The sequence below is a fragment of the Sinocyclocheilus anshuiensis genome, unplaced genomic scaffold (genome assembly GCF_001515605.1).
Source record: "Sinocyclocheilus anshuiensis isolate Anshui unplaced genomic scaffold, SAMN03320099.WGS_v1.1 scaffold2533, whole genome shotgun sequence".
NCBI classification, from domain to species: domain Eukaryota; kingdom Metazoa; phylum Chordata; class Actinopteri; order Cypriniformes; family Cyprinidae; genus Sinocyclocheilus; species Sinocyclocheilus anshuiensis.
In genome coordinates this window covers 331406-345055 of record NW_015548189.1, presented here as the reverse complement: position 1 = coordinate 345055, position 13650 = coordinate 331406, and the positions used below count along the sequence as shown (strand labels likewise).

Genomic DNA, 13650 nt, shown 5'->3' with positions numbered 1-13650 from the left:
GGTTACGAGTCCGACTCTCTAACCATTAGGCCACGACTTTCCCCATGGTGAAGGGCAGGCGGCTGGTAGAGAAAACTGGTGGAGGTTCAGGAGGAGGACGGACAACCCAGATGAGGACGACGACAAACAGAGTCCAGGGTGGTGACGATGGAGGTAAGATCCAGGGAGGAGCCTTGACCAGGGGCGTGATGGCAGGTGCCCAGGCTACAGCCAGAATGGCGCTCCATGGAGGGAGGAGGTTCTAGGTTTGCGGTGGACTCTTGCTGTCGCTCCTCACAGTGGGATGGTGACTGGCTGGGCACTGGGCTAGGAGTGGGGCTGGTGTCATTGTCCACTGGTCCGATGGTCAGGGATGATCCACATGATACCAGCACCAACTCCACGCAGTCCGCAAAGCTCCCTCAAGGACCCTCCCCGGACAACTGCACATGTGTTCGCGGTGTTCAGTCCGGCGTGCAAGAACACGCTTATAGGCAGTCATCCGGAGAGACCAAAGAATTCCTCCAGGTGTTCCTCGAGGGAGCGATTTCCCTGCTCAAGGCAACGCAGGGTGACAGCGGCAAGGTTATCCATGAAGAACAACAAAAAAAACAACCACACTGAAAAATAAACTGAAAAATAAAATGCAAGAAAGACGTGCCACTACTTTCTTTCTGTGGTCGGGCCTTCTGTCACAGAACTGTGTCGATAAACACACAAAGACGAGATGAAGATAAGCAGTCTTTAATAAATCCACAGATAGGTAAATCCAAACAAGGGATTCTGGTGACACACATAACATTAACGAGACCCGACAACCTCAAACTGAACAGACAGGAACATCATAACATAATCAAATCAATAACCATGACAACCACTAACAAAAGGCAAGAATGGTGCCAAAGAATTCCTCCAGGTGTTCCTCGAGGGAGCGATTTCCCTGCTCAAGGCAACGCAGGGTGACAGCGGCAAGGTTATCCATGAAGAACAACAAAAAAAACAACCACACTGAAAAATAAACTGAAAAATAAAATGCAAGAAAGACGTGCCACTACTTTCTTTCTGTGGTCGGGCCTTCTGTCACAGAACTGTGTCGATAAACACACAAAGACGAGATGAAGATAAGCAGTCTTTAATAAATCCACAGATAGGTAAATCCAAACAAGGGATTCTGGTGACACACATAACATTAACGAGACCCGACAACCTCAAACTGAACAGACAGGAACTTAAATACACAGACCAAACAAGGATAATAACAAGACACACCTGAACATCATAACATAATCAAATCAATAACCATGACAACCACTAACAAAAGGCAAGAATGGTAAAAACAAACAAAGTCCATGTGGTCGTATACTTTGATACTAGGAGCTGAATTGGCTCAGAACAGGCATAATTTAGTCTGACTTTAATGCAGCATTGTGTCTTAACACTGAATTTTGAGTAGGCATAGAGCGGCCTGAATTCAGCTGTATGAAGACAGATCAGTGGAGCAATGACATGGAGATTCCATAATGACAGCTTTGGAAGCTTGTTTCTGCACAAGTGTAAAAAATAAAACGTGATTGTAAGATAAAGTTTAAAATAAGAAGAAAGAAAAGGAAAGAAAAATAAATAAAAGTTATATTACAAATTAAAAATAAATGCCACGATTGTAAGATAAAGTCTCAATTATGAGAACTAAATTTGCAAACTCCCATAAAAAGTAGCAATTATTAAAATTAAAGTTGCAGTTATGAGAAATATAATTGTCAGACATAAAGTCACATTGCAATAGGTAAAGTCACTAATATTTAATAATAATTTATTATTAAGTCTCAATTATAAGATGTGAAGTTTCCTTTATACCTATTTTTATTATTTAATTTTTTACTCTTGAGGTGGAAATAGATTTACATACAACACTATAACCTTAAGATATAACGTACACTTACTTTGTTTCTGGGGAATCAAATTTAAATTTTCATAAAATATTTTTCCAACTTCTTCCTCATGTGTAAAGCAAACTATCAGATGACAGACTAAACACCACAGCACTGGCTGAGCATTTAGTAAATCATGTTAACTCACAACAACTCACTCTTATGAATGCAGAAACAATAAATCAAATGTACATTTTAGAAGATTTTAAAAGTGCTCATAAATTATGGTTGCTTTGACTTCACAAGGTCTGAGTAAAGTGTTATAGACTATGTGGCTTTACTTCAGGAGTGTGAAAGATGAGCCAGAATCAACCACTGAAACAGGGAGAATGATTATCAATAACGTCTACACGCTAGGTGGTGAAAAAATGCATAGAGAATACTTTGAACTGTGTGATTGATGGTGAATTGATTGTTCAACTCCCTGGCTGGGAGTATGATTACTTTACAGATTCCTCATGTGAAATCAAAAATGTAATTTTTTTCAAGACTGTCTGCATCATTACTGTCCTGATGAGGAGATGATGCCATGTAAACAGACCCCCCCTTCTTATAACTCATCATACATTACATACACCTTGGCTCATCAATTTATGCAGTAAAATATATGGAAATTTAAAGGATGTTTTACACATTTCCCTTTGGAAATTGAAAAATTAAAAATATAAATAAAAAGGGTGTTGTGTGAGAATGTATTGATTCCTTTGACCAAAATTGCTTTTTCTCTCTCCTCAGAAATGGACTCTGTGAGGATTATACTTTACTCACTTGTCTTTCTCCTGAGTGTTTTTGGGAACCTGCTGATCATTGTGGTCCTAATAGTAAACAAGAGAATGCGGACCGTCACTAACTCCTTCCTGCTCTCGCTGGCTATTAGTGATCTCATGATGGCCATCTTCTGCATGCCCTTTAATCTCATCCCCAGCCTGCTGGAGGACTTCATCTTTGGAGCTGTGATGTGCAAGATAGTCGCCTATTTCATGGGTGAGGAATGTTCATTTAAGCTTTCTCAAGTGGAAGATTCATGTTTGATTCTTTTTTTCTGCCAAAGCATTGTTCAATAATGCTAAAGTAAACTTTCATTACACTCATCATTTTAAATTAATCCTAAAATGCTGCATTTTAATTACTTTTCTCATTATAATTTTTTTCATTTATTCCAGAATTGTCTAACAACAACAGGCATATTTCACAAATTAATCTCTGTTGTGATTTGAGCTTTTGAAACATGAACCAACTTTGTGCACCATGGCACAACTAATTAATTCCAACTCACTCATGCAAAACATTTTGTTCAAAAACTAGGTGCTTTGGAAAATGTTTTAGTGTATTTGTTGCCTTGTACTGTTTTAGAAAATAACATCCAAGGACTCCTAAACTCCATTGTGCCTTAATGGGGGCTCCTACAACAGGTTTACATGTATGCGAGGTTAAAAAACACTTATATGTTTTCTCATAATATATATTTAATTTCACCACATATTTTAATGATTTGTAAATGATTCATACAAAGGAGTTAGAAGAATCAGGCTCTCTAAACCCCTCCTTTCTGTGAGCCTACTCTGTTCTGATTGGTCAGATGGCCTAGTCTGTTTTGATTGGTCTACCGCATACAGCGTGTGTCGGAAACTAAATGCCCATTGCCATAACTGAATGTTAGCTCCAGAGAGAATGTACAGAGAGATAAGATGGAATCAAATTTACCTTATAAATTCGAGCCAGAGTCTGATGATGAAAAGTATAGTTGATCAACCAGACACTGATTCGCAAGCATGACAGGAGCAGGATGTTTCTCAGTGGTAAGTGTGAACTTAGTTTGCGGTAGTTATAAGACGTGATTGCAGCATCATTGTTATAATTTATTTAGGTGCACCGTATCAGAATGCCAAAGCGAAGGTGAAAACCTCTGCTGCCACGAAGTAGGACAGGTAGTATTGTATGTTTCTGCATTAGTTGAGCATTAGACACCTATTTCATTTCAATCACACTTACAGGTTGAGTTTCTAGGAGCAATCTGGTCCAAATAAACTGGGCACTGATTCATCTTTCAAGAGCAAGCGTTTTGTAAATCCTGTGTTAAATTCCCCGAGATTAGAGAAGCAGTCCTCAGTAAAATGACGGGAACACAAAAAAAGATTGGGATTGTACTGCTGTGGTATTGTTGAAAAATGTAATGTCAACCACTGATTCTTTGCCGCCTCATCATTTGGAAGTGAAAATAAAATAAATTTACTTTCACATTGTAGGACACAGTGTCTTCTCGACATGATGTTAACCACACAAATAAGCTACAGTGTTTGAGGGCGGGGTCAATTATGCTATTTTACCATGTCATTGCTTTCCATGTAACCTTACAACAGGGGATAGATACTCTATCTATGTCCGTCAAACAAAATGATGTTGTGAGTCGGTTTGGAAAGGAAAATGAACAAGGAAGTTTAACATGAATGAAGGTCACTGTCACAGAGAACAAGTCAATGCTTGCATTTTTCAAGATTACTGGCTGATTTCAGGTACGGAACAAACAAAACTCTGTTAACTAACCGCTTTGTATACCTAGTATCCGAATAACGTGTCATAACAACACCTTTTTATTTACCAGAAAAGAAGGTTTGTACAGTATGTATCCAACAGTTCAGTAAGCTTTAAATGGACAAAATGGTGGATAGCAACAGCACAGCATTTTAAATGGCTATTTGAGCTGTCATTTATTTGTTGTAAGGTCTGACTTGACCTTACAACAAAAGTTTAAGTCTGACTTGACTATGTTAATAGATGTTGCACTAATTAGTCATTAACTGTACTATTTCTCATGTGATGTCTCTTTCTCTCTGGAAACCACCTTTTGATGTCCACATCATCCAAACGCCAATCCATATGAGATATACATCGTTCTGAAAACTGTGGGGCATCAGATTGAAAAGAAATGATTCAAACAGACTGGCAAGGCATAAGATCATTAAGCATTCTTCTCAAAGAATGCTGCGCCTGTAACAAGAAACTTAATTTCCCCTTCAGGGAATTCGAGTTGCATCAGAAACACTTTGAGAACGGCTCTGCGTGACCATGCTCTGAAGCACTTGTGAAATCAGTCCAATAGAACGGTGAGACATCCTAGGAGGGATGATGTAGCGAACAGGAAGCTTAAAGGTGTATCTGGTGTAAACAGCATTAGCTTCTGCTTCTTTAGTAAGCGCTTCGTGTCTCTGTTTGTCTGAGAAATATGTGTGTGTTGTGCCAGTGTACAATTCTCTATTATGGCAAGTGAGAGTAAAAAGTCTGACAAGCAGCGCTTTAGATTGTGTGTCCCTCCCTGCCCGTGCTTCATTATGGGTGGGGATACATGTGATCTGTGCTTTGCTTGTCTGGGAGCAGAGAACATTCTCACCCTCCTCGCGGCGCAGGTCCTGCATCTGCCGAGGCAAGATGGTGGCTGCGGTCATGGGGATCACTAATGGATCTGGCGGATGGGTTGGAGATGGGCTTGTCTCTTTGTTGACCCTCAGAAAGTTCCTCCATCACCGCTCCAGTTGTCTACCAGCTCCTCATACCGCGAGGCTCAGAAATGGAGCATCGCCTCTCGAGCTCCCCCGCAAAAAGATTTGGAGTCAGAGTGGCACTCCTGGTCGAAGTCTTTGAAGCAGAAGACGGATCTGAGGATCGTCATTCTGGCTAAGAGGACTTTGGCCAAGATGATGCCTATGGTGCTGGACTTCTGAGGTCAGGCCCATCTGCGGAAGAGCGGTGTACACCTCATCATACGGTGCCCATCTCTTCTCAGTGCCCTCTGGAGATCAGTCTGTTAACCTTGCCACCACTGGTGTTTAAGGGCACAGCGGTCTCCAGCAAGTGCAGTTTTCAGTGTCCGCCCGGAAACGTAGTGACACTAGGTTGTATTCTATTTTAGATCTGTGTCAGCTGAACCGTTCCATCAAAAGACTCAAATGGCTCAAATCAGGTCTGAGGACTGGTTTGTCACAATAGATCTGAAGGACGCATACTTTCATGTTTCCATCCTTTCTCAAAACAGGAAGTTCCTGAGGTTTGCTTTCGGGGGCGAAGCATACCAAGACCGACATCTTTTCTGGCACATCAACTGCCTGGAGATGCTGGCCATGTTTCCTGCACTGAAACACTTTCACCCAGACCTGAGAGGCTATCACGTGCTTGTCCGTACAGACAAGTCGTGGGGGCAGTCGTGGCCTACTGGTCGGACTTGTAACCCGAAGGTTGCGGGTTCGAGTCTCAGGTCCAGCAGGGATTGTAGGTGGGATTGTAGTGAATAACCAGCGCTCTCTTCCACCCTCAATACGACGACTGAGGTGAAACCATTTAGCAAGGCACCATTCCGAGTATGGGTCACCATACTTGGCCACACGTCACTTCACTTTACTTTCACAACACATCAGTGGTCTCTTACCACCAGAGGGTCTGCGGTTGCGCCCCCTATACATGCCAGGTCCTTCTGTGGGCCCAGGGAAAACTACTCTCCTTGAGAGCATTTTATATCCGTGGCCACCTCAATCAGGGAAAAGACATCCTGTCAAGCCAGGGGCTGAGTCCAAGTTGGTGGAGCAGATCTGGAGGATGTTCGACCAGGCGGAGATGGATCTGTTCGCCTCTCAAGACATGACACACTGTCCGCTCTGGTTCTCCCTCACATATCCATCTCCCCTCGGGCTGCTTGCAGTGGTACAGATATGGCCGAGGTGGCCTCTTTACGCATTTCCCCCGATTGCTCTGCGATTTCACCCGATGCGCTTTTAAGCTTCCGGGTCGCTAAGTCATCTCGCCTATGACGTCTCGCCATTCTATTGGACTGATTTCACACATGCTTCAGAGCATGTTAACAGAGAGGCGTTCCCAAAGCATTTCCTACGCAGCATCTCGTTCCCTTCAGGAAGCATGGTTACATGTGTAACCTAGAGACGTTTTCAGTGAATTTCATCTCATTCTCATTCTGCTTGTCTTTGGTAGAAATTGACTGATTCATAAAATCTCTTGATGATGGCTTTTTTTTTTCGTGAAATTGTGATTACCAGCTACACTTAATTATATATGTATATTACACCTTTGGCTGGAATGCGTGAATCTGATTGGTCAAATGCAGCACTTTGTAGTTAATCCACAACACTGTATACTGTTGTCCCTGGCAACCAATCTCTTACACTCTGCTAGTTTCTCTCACAACACTCTGCAGTCTTTTTCTTCTCACATACTAATATAATTTCAACTTAGATCAATAATTTATGTTCATTTATTTACTCATTTGGTATCCATGTAATAAGCGGGAAATGTACAATCAAGTCATTTTTACATAATGAAGCCCTTCAGGATGATACAAGGCCCAAATAAACGAACACATTGTGCATCATCCTTTACATAGCGTTACATATTTATGAGTGTAATATAGCAGTATAAGATATAAGTCTTGAGGATCTGTGCAGCACAGCCTGGTCCTAAATCAGCATTTTGTCTCTGAATTTACTTGGCACTGAGCTGGACAGCAATAAGTAATTCTCACTCTGCAAATCATTGGCCTTGAGTCAGAGGAAGAGCACGCCGCCTCTGTGAGAACATTCCATCACATTCTACTGCTCCACTGGCATTCTGTGCCATTCTCTTGTATTACCTTGCTCACTTTATTGCATTAATCTGAGAGTGCTTTGGGCTCTTGGTTTTAGTCAGCCAGTGGCAATCAATGCACAAAACCATTATGAGCCATTGATTTCCTACCCTCAGTGGTCATATCAGCTAATGTCTACCCACAAGGAAGAAAATTACCTCACAGAACAAATCACTGTCTGTGCGATTGGCAAATGTGGTTACAATGGCTGCAACATTTGTGTACACCTCCATTTTAAGTGAGTTTTAAATTAGGCATCATTCTCAGCCAGTGTGAATTCTTTTGAGATGGAAATTAGATCTGGAATATTTCTGGGAGCATAGAACACAGACAGTATATCTTGTTAATGTGAAAAATATCACTTAAAAGATTCCTTTAACCGAAGTGGAAAAAACAGCAGTTCTATGTGGAACGTAATAGTTTCAGACTGAATAGTCGAACTGTTGACCGTTTAACCACAGAGGAGCTTCAGAGATCCGTTTTTTCAGGAAAGTTTTTAAACATGTCACGCTGCACTGAATATTTCCCTGAAAGTCTGCTTTGAAAAGCTCAGTGTATGTGCGACCTTGGCAAATACAGGCAGAGAGGATTTATCAACCACTGTATATATGAAACAAAGTGGAGCAGATCTAAATCCCGAGGTCGAGCACAGACAATGAACAAGAGGCTAGTATTCTGCAATAATAAGAACTTGTTGTAGACACCATATACTTTTGAGAAGAGAGAAAAATAATAATTTCTGCAGTAGCAGCCCTGGTTTCTCATTAGCACAACATGATGAAATAAGTGCAGCAACACATTGGCATAAAAAATATTCTTGTTCAGTGAAAAATACTTCATCAAAGGAAGTTTACAATAATTTTTGGGGGTGAATCTGAGATCTGAGTGTTTTGTGTATGTGTGTGTTTAAATAGGGGAATACATTAAAATTATTTGTAAAGAATGCCAGAGCAGAATGTAGCAAACACTACATAATATACATATTCATGTATGCAAACCCCATTAGTTGCAGTTCTCAACCCAGGAGGTTCCATAAGCCTTGGTATTTGAATCTGAAGAAAATTACAAGATGTAATGTAGAGATGTCTAAGCGGGAATGCTTGGAAGAAGAACTCTTATGCATAGCAACATAATTATAAACACAACCCCAAGAAATGCATGGTAAATACATGATACAATAAAAGACTGGTAGGTGTAGAACTGATGAAGGTTAATACTGTACCTTCCATCTTATCCAACAATGACAGTATGCAAAGTAATTTTTTTACTTGAATATTTATATATTTTATAGATTGTTATATATTACACTCTCAGGAAAAAGGTACAAAAGCTGTCACTTGGGCCAAAAGGTACCCTATTTACCAAGTTGCGTATATATACTATATGGACAAAAGTACAAAATGACCCCACTCTCTGACTTTACGTGGTCTTCTGCTTCATGGCTGAGTTGATGTTGTTCCTAAACTCCTCCAACTACCACTACCAGTTGGCCGAGGAATATCCAGCAGGGATCAAATTTCATGAACTGACTTATTGCAAAGATGACATCCTGACATGCTGTCATCCATGATGACATGTTGGTTTCGTATGGCCAGAGGAGAACTGGCCCCCCGACTGAGCCTGGTTTCTCACAAGGTTTTTCCTCCATTCTGTCACCGATGGAGTTTTGGTTCCTTGCCACTGTCGCCTCTGGCTTGCTTAGTTGGGGACACTTAATTTCCAGCGATATCGTCGACTTGATTGCACAGATACTATTTAAACTGAACTGAGCTGGATGATGACATCACTGAATTCAATTATGAACTGCCTTTAACTGAAAATTGAGTGTTTACTATTGTCATTTTGCATTATTGACACAATATTTTCCTAATTAATGTTGTACAGTTGCTTTGAAACAATCTGTATTGTTAAAAGTGCTATATAAATAAAGGTGACTTGACTTGACTTGACATCCTATCACAGTACTACACTTGAGTTCACAGAGTGCTTCAGAATGACCTTATGTATGTATGTATGTATGTATTTATGTATTTATTTATGTTTGAAAATGCAGTCTGTATGGCTAGGTGCTTGATTTTATACACCTGTGGCAATGAGTCTGATTGAAACACCTAAATTCAATAATTAAGAGGTGTGTGCCAGTATTGTAAGTATTGTACCTTAAAGATACCCCTTTGAAAGGGTACTATCCCATTGACTGGGGTGCTTTTTGCACTTTTTTTCTGAGAGTATATACAACTATTTTACATGGTAAGCATTGCATTATATATATACATATATATAGTCATAAGTAGCACGGGTATATTTGTAGCAATAACCAAAAATACATTGTATGAGTCAAAATTATCGATATTTCTTTTATGCCAAAAATCATTAGGATATTAAGTAAAGATCATGTTCCATGAAGATATTTTGTAAATTTCCTACTGTAAATATATCAAAAATGTATGATCATTAGTAATATGCATAGCTAAGGACTTAATTTGGACAACTTTAAAGGCGATTTTCTCAATATTTAGATTTTTTTGCACCCTCAGATTCCAGATTTTCAAATAGTTGTATACCGGCCAAAAATATCCTTTCCGGTCCTATCATAACAAACCATACATCAATGGAAAGCTTATTTATTCAGCTTTCAGATGATGTATAAATCTCATTTTCAAAAAATGTACCCTTATGACTGGTTTTGTGGTCCAGGGTCACACACACACACACTGTCAGACTCCGTTCCATGTTTTGTGTGTGTTTTGCCCTATGTGACCCAGTTTCTCCCTCATGTTGATTGTTTATTTGATTCTGATGCTAGCGGGCTATTTGCTAATAGCGGACTCGGGAAATCAAAATAAAACTAGTGATAACTAGTATGATAAGGCGCTCTGATTGTTTTTGTTGTAGAATACGATAGGGGATATATTCACATGTTATAGAAACGAAAATGATGGTGTATAAAATTGATTTTAAGATAAAAAATTTGACGACAAAGAATTAACTTGACGGAGCTCAAACTCAAAACTGTGTCTCCTTAGTCCCTCGTTATCCTGTATTTAAAAACCCCAATCCTTTCAGTTAGTGTTGTCGGTTCTTGAATGTCGTACACTGAATGTGCACCCGTTGATGTCTGTGAATGTCTCCATGTACTCCGTGTGTTTTCCTGGTTCCCATTAAAATCTCCTACGTTGATGTACTCCTGGTCTCCTCGTTCCTCGCTCCATGCTCCCTCACAGTCACAGCGTGACAGAAGAACCGAACCAAGTAAGATGACGGCTGAGGACAAGCTGGTTTGCGGCAGGCTGGTTTGGAAGTTGGAGCGGTATGTGGAGGAGTTCCTAGAGCTTGCTAACCAGCTGAGCTGGCACGACGCCGCTCTTGGTGCGTGCATTCAGGTGGGACTGGAAGGCGAGATGATCCGCTGCGATCTTCCTGTGTGTAATTATCCTCTGATCGAGCTGATTAATCTTGTTCTTTATTTAAACGGTTCCAATGATGAAGTTGAAGAAATAAGGGAAAAGTTTCAGTCTCGTCGTCCAGTCCCCTCTGAGGCACGCCGCGTCTCGTCAGCTCACTCCACACCAGGAACCCCCACATACCTCACCAACGGTTCGAACCGCCTGCTCAGCCCCAAACACCCCCGAATCCTCCGAAGCTCCACGATAGTCCTCAGCCCAAAAATGCTGACCGTTCATGTGGAAAGTCCACCGGCCCAGTTAAGCCCAGGGAGGGCTCCTGATTCCTTGTATAGCCCACGGAGGGCTCCTGATCCCCAGTTAAGCCCAGGAAGGACTCCTGATGCCCAGTTCCGCGAGGGCTCCAGATCCCCAGTTAAGCCCAGGGAGGGCTTCAGATCACCAGTTAAGCCCAGGGAGGGCTCCTGATTCCCCGTTTAGCCCAGGGAGGGCTCCTGTTCCCCAGTTAAGCCCAGGAAGGACTCCTGATCCCCCGTTTAGCCCAGGGAGGGCTTCTGATGCCCCGTTAAGCCCAGGGAGGGCTCTTGATCCCCCGTTGAGCCCAGTGAGGGTTCCTGTCCCCGTGCTTAGCCCAAGGAGGGCTCCAGTCCCTGAATCCCCTCCAAAGCGCCCTCAAGTGCCCGCTTCTCCAGAGCGCCCCCCAGGATTTCTAGTTTTCCCCAAGAAAATTTAGGGGGGAGCCATATACCCGTGGCCAAGCCAGCTAAGGCCACAGAGGATCCGCTATGGCCTCCCGAGTCTCCTGATCCACCATGGGCTCCCGAGTCTCCTGATCCGCCATGGCCTCCCGAGTCTCCTGATCCGCCATGGCCTCCCGAGGCTCCTGATCCACCATGGCCTCCCGAGTCTCCTGATCCGCCATGGCCTCCTGAGTCTCCTGATCCGCCATGGCCTCCCGAGTCTCCTGACCCGCCATGGCACCCCGAACGGGTACCGCTCTGGAGGCCCACCGTCCCGTGTCTGTCCTGAGGGACCTCCAGAGCGCCCAACCCCCCCCTCGCCATTGGATGTTGTGTGGCACGAGGACATGCCTTCCGGGAGTGATGTCAGACTAAGTTCCATGTTTTGTATGCGTTTTGCCCCATGTGACCCAGTTTCTCCCTTATGTTGATTGTTCATTTGATTATAGGGGTGTCTCCTTAGTCCCTCGTTATCCTGTGTTTAAAAACCCCAGTCCTTCCAGTTAGCGTTGTCGGTTCTTGAATGTCGTACACTGAATGTGGACCCGTTGATGTCTGTGAATGTCTCCATGTACTCCGTGTGTTTTCCTGGTTCCCATTAAAATCTCCTACGTTAATGTACTCCTGGTCTCCTCGTTCCTCGCTCCGTGCTCCCTCACAGTCACAGCGTGACACACACACATACACACACACATATATATATATATATATATATATATATAATTAATTTTTAATATTAATTTCCTTCCTTTGTATCCGTTCTCTTCACAGGTTTATCTGTCAGCATCTCCACCTTCAGTCTGGTGGCCATTGCCATTGAAAGATACAGCGCCATTTGCAACCCGCTGAAGTCCAGGGCATGGCAGACCCGTTCTCATGCCTACAAGGTCATCGCTGCCACATGGATACTATCTGTGGGTATCATGGTGCCCTATCCTGTGTTTAGTGTACTGGTGCCATTCAACAAGCCGAACAACATCACAGCTCACATGTGCAGGCTTGACTGGCCCATCAGTCAAGTGGAACAGACTTGGTGAGTCTTTTGGCTACTTTACTTGTCTTAACATTGATGCAAAAGAAAAAAGAAAGCTTATATGTATATGTGTGTATATAGTGTACATTACAGCTGTAATGTATGATAACGGCTATCAAAATTAATGTGTTAATTGTGGAATAAAAAAAAAAAAAATTATATAAAGTTGGCAACACCAAAGCTCCAAAAGTATCAAAAATGTAATAAAAAAAAAACTTTCGCATAGCGTGTATGCGAACAATAAATAAATAAATTTTTTATACTTTTGGAGTTTTGGTGTTGCCGACTTTATATTTAATTTTTTCTACTTGTTTTTTAGTCAAGTACCCATTTGAGGTCGATGTGCGTGCTTTTGTTTTCATTTTTGTAATAAATAAAAAAACAAATATTGCACAATTAACATGTTAATTTTGACAACCCTAATATACAGTATATATATATATATGGAAAAATAGATGCTGCTGTCACGCTTGTGTAGATGAAAGGCACACAAAGGCGAAGGTAATCCACACAAGAGTTTAATTAGAGTCCAAGAAGAAGATAATCTATAGATACAAAGGGAACACGCAGCAAAACAACAACAATACTGGACCAAGACTGGAAATGAAAAGACAAAAGATCTCTGTGTTATCTTCTGATTGGATTAGTTTAGATCTCATGACGAGTTGATTCAGTGGCATATCAGAGAGTGTCCGTTCATGATAGAAATCCCTACACCGGGATCGTCACATGTGGTTGCCGCAAGCCCGCCGGCCGCTTCTTCGCCGAATCCGCCGGCCGCCGCTCACTCTAGCCGCCGGCCTCCGCTCACTCAAGGCCACCGTGTGTGACACTGTGTTTCATTGTGAAAGCGAAACTACTTTGTTTTGCCTTCCAAAAGAGGACACAACTAGAAATCAGTGGTTAAGTTGTATTTACAACACTGTTCCAGAACAGTTCA

The 13650-nt window shown here is 42.0% G+C and overlaps 1 protein-coding gene across 2 annotated transcripts in view; it reads left to right on the top strand.

Moving 5' to 3' along the window:
* LOC107705035 (cholecystokinin receptor-like) overlaps positions 1-13650 on the top strand; it is a 47138-nt gene that overhangs the window by 13314 nt on the left and 20174 nt on the right. For both annotated transcript variants that reach the window (XM_016508148.1, XM_016508149.1), the window contains exons 2-3: positions 2643-2891; positions 12449-12710. In XM_016508148.1, the coding sequence (XP_016363634.1) occupies positions 2643-2891; positions 12449-12710 (511 nt within the window). The remainder of the gene's footprint in view (positions 1-2642; positions 2892-12448; positions 12711-13650) is intronic.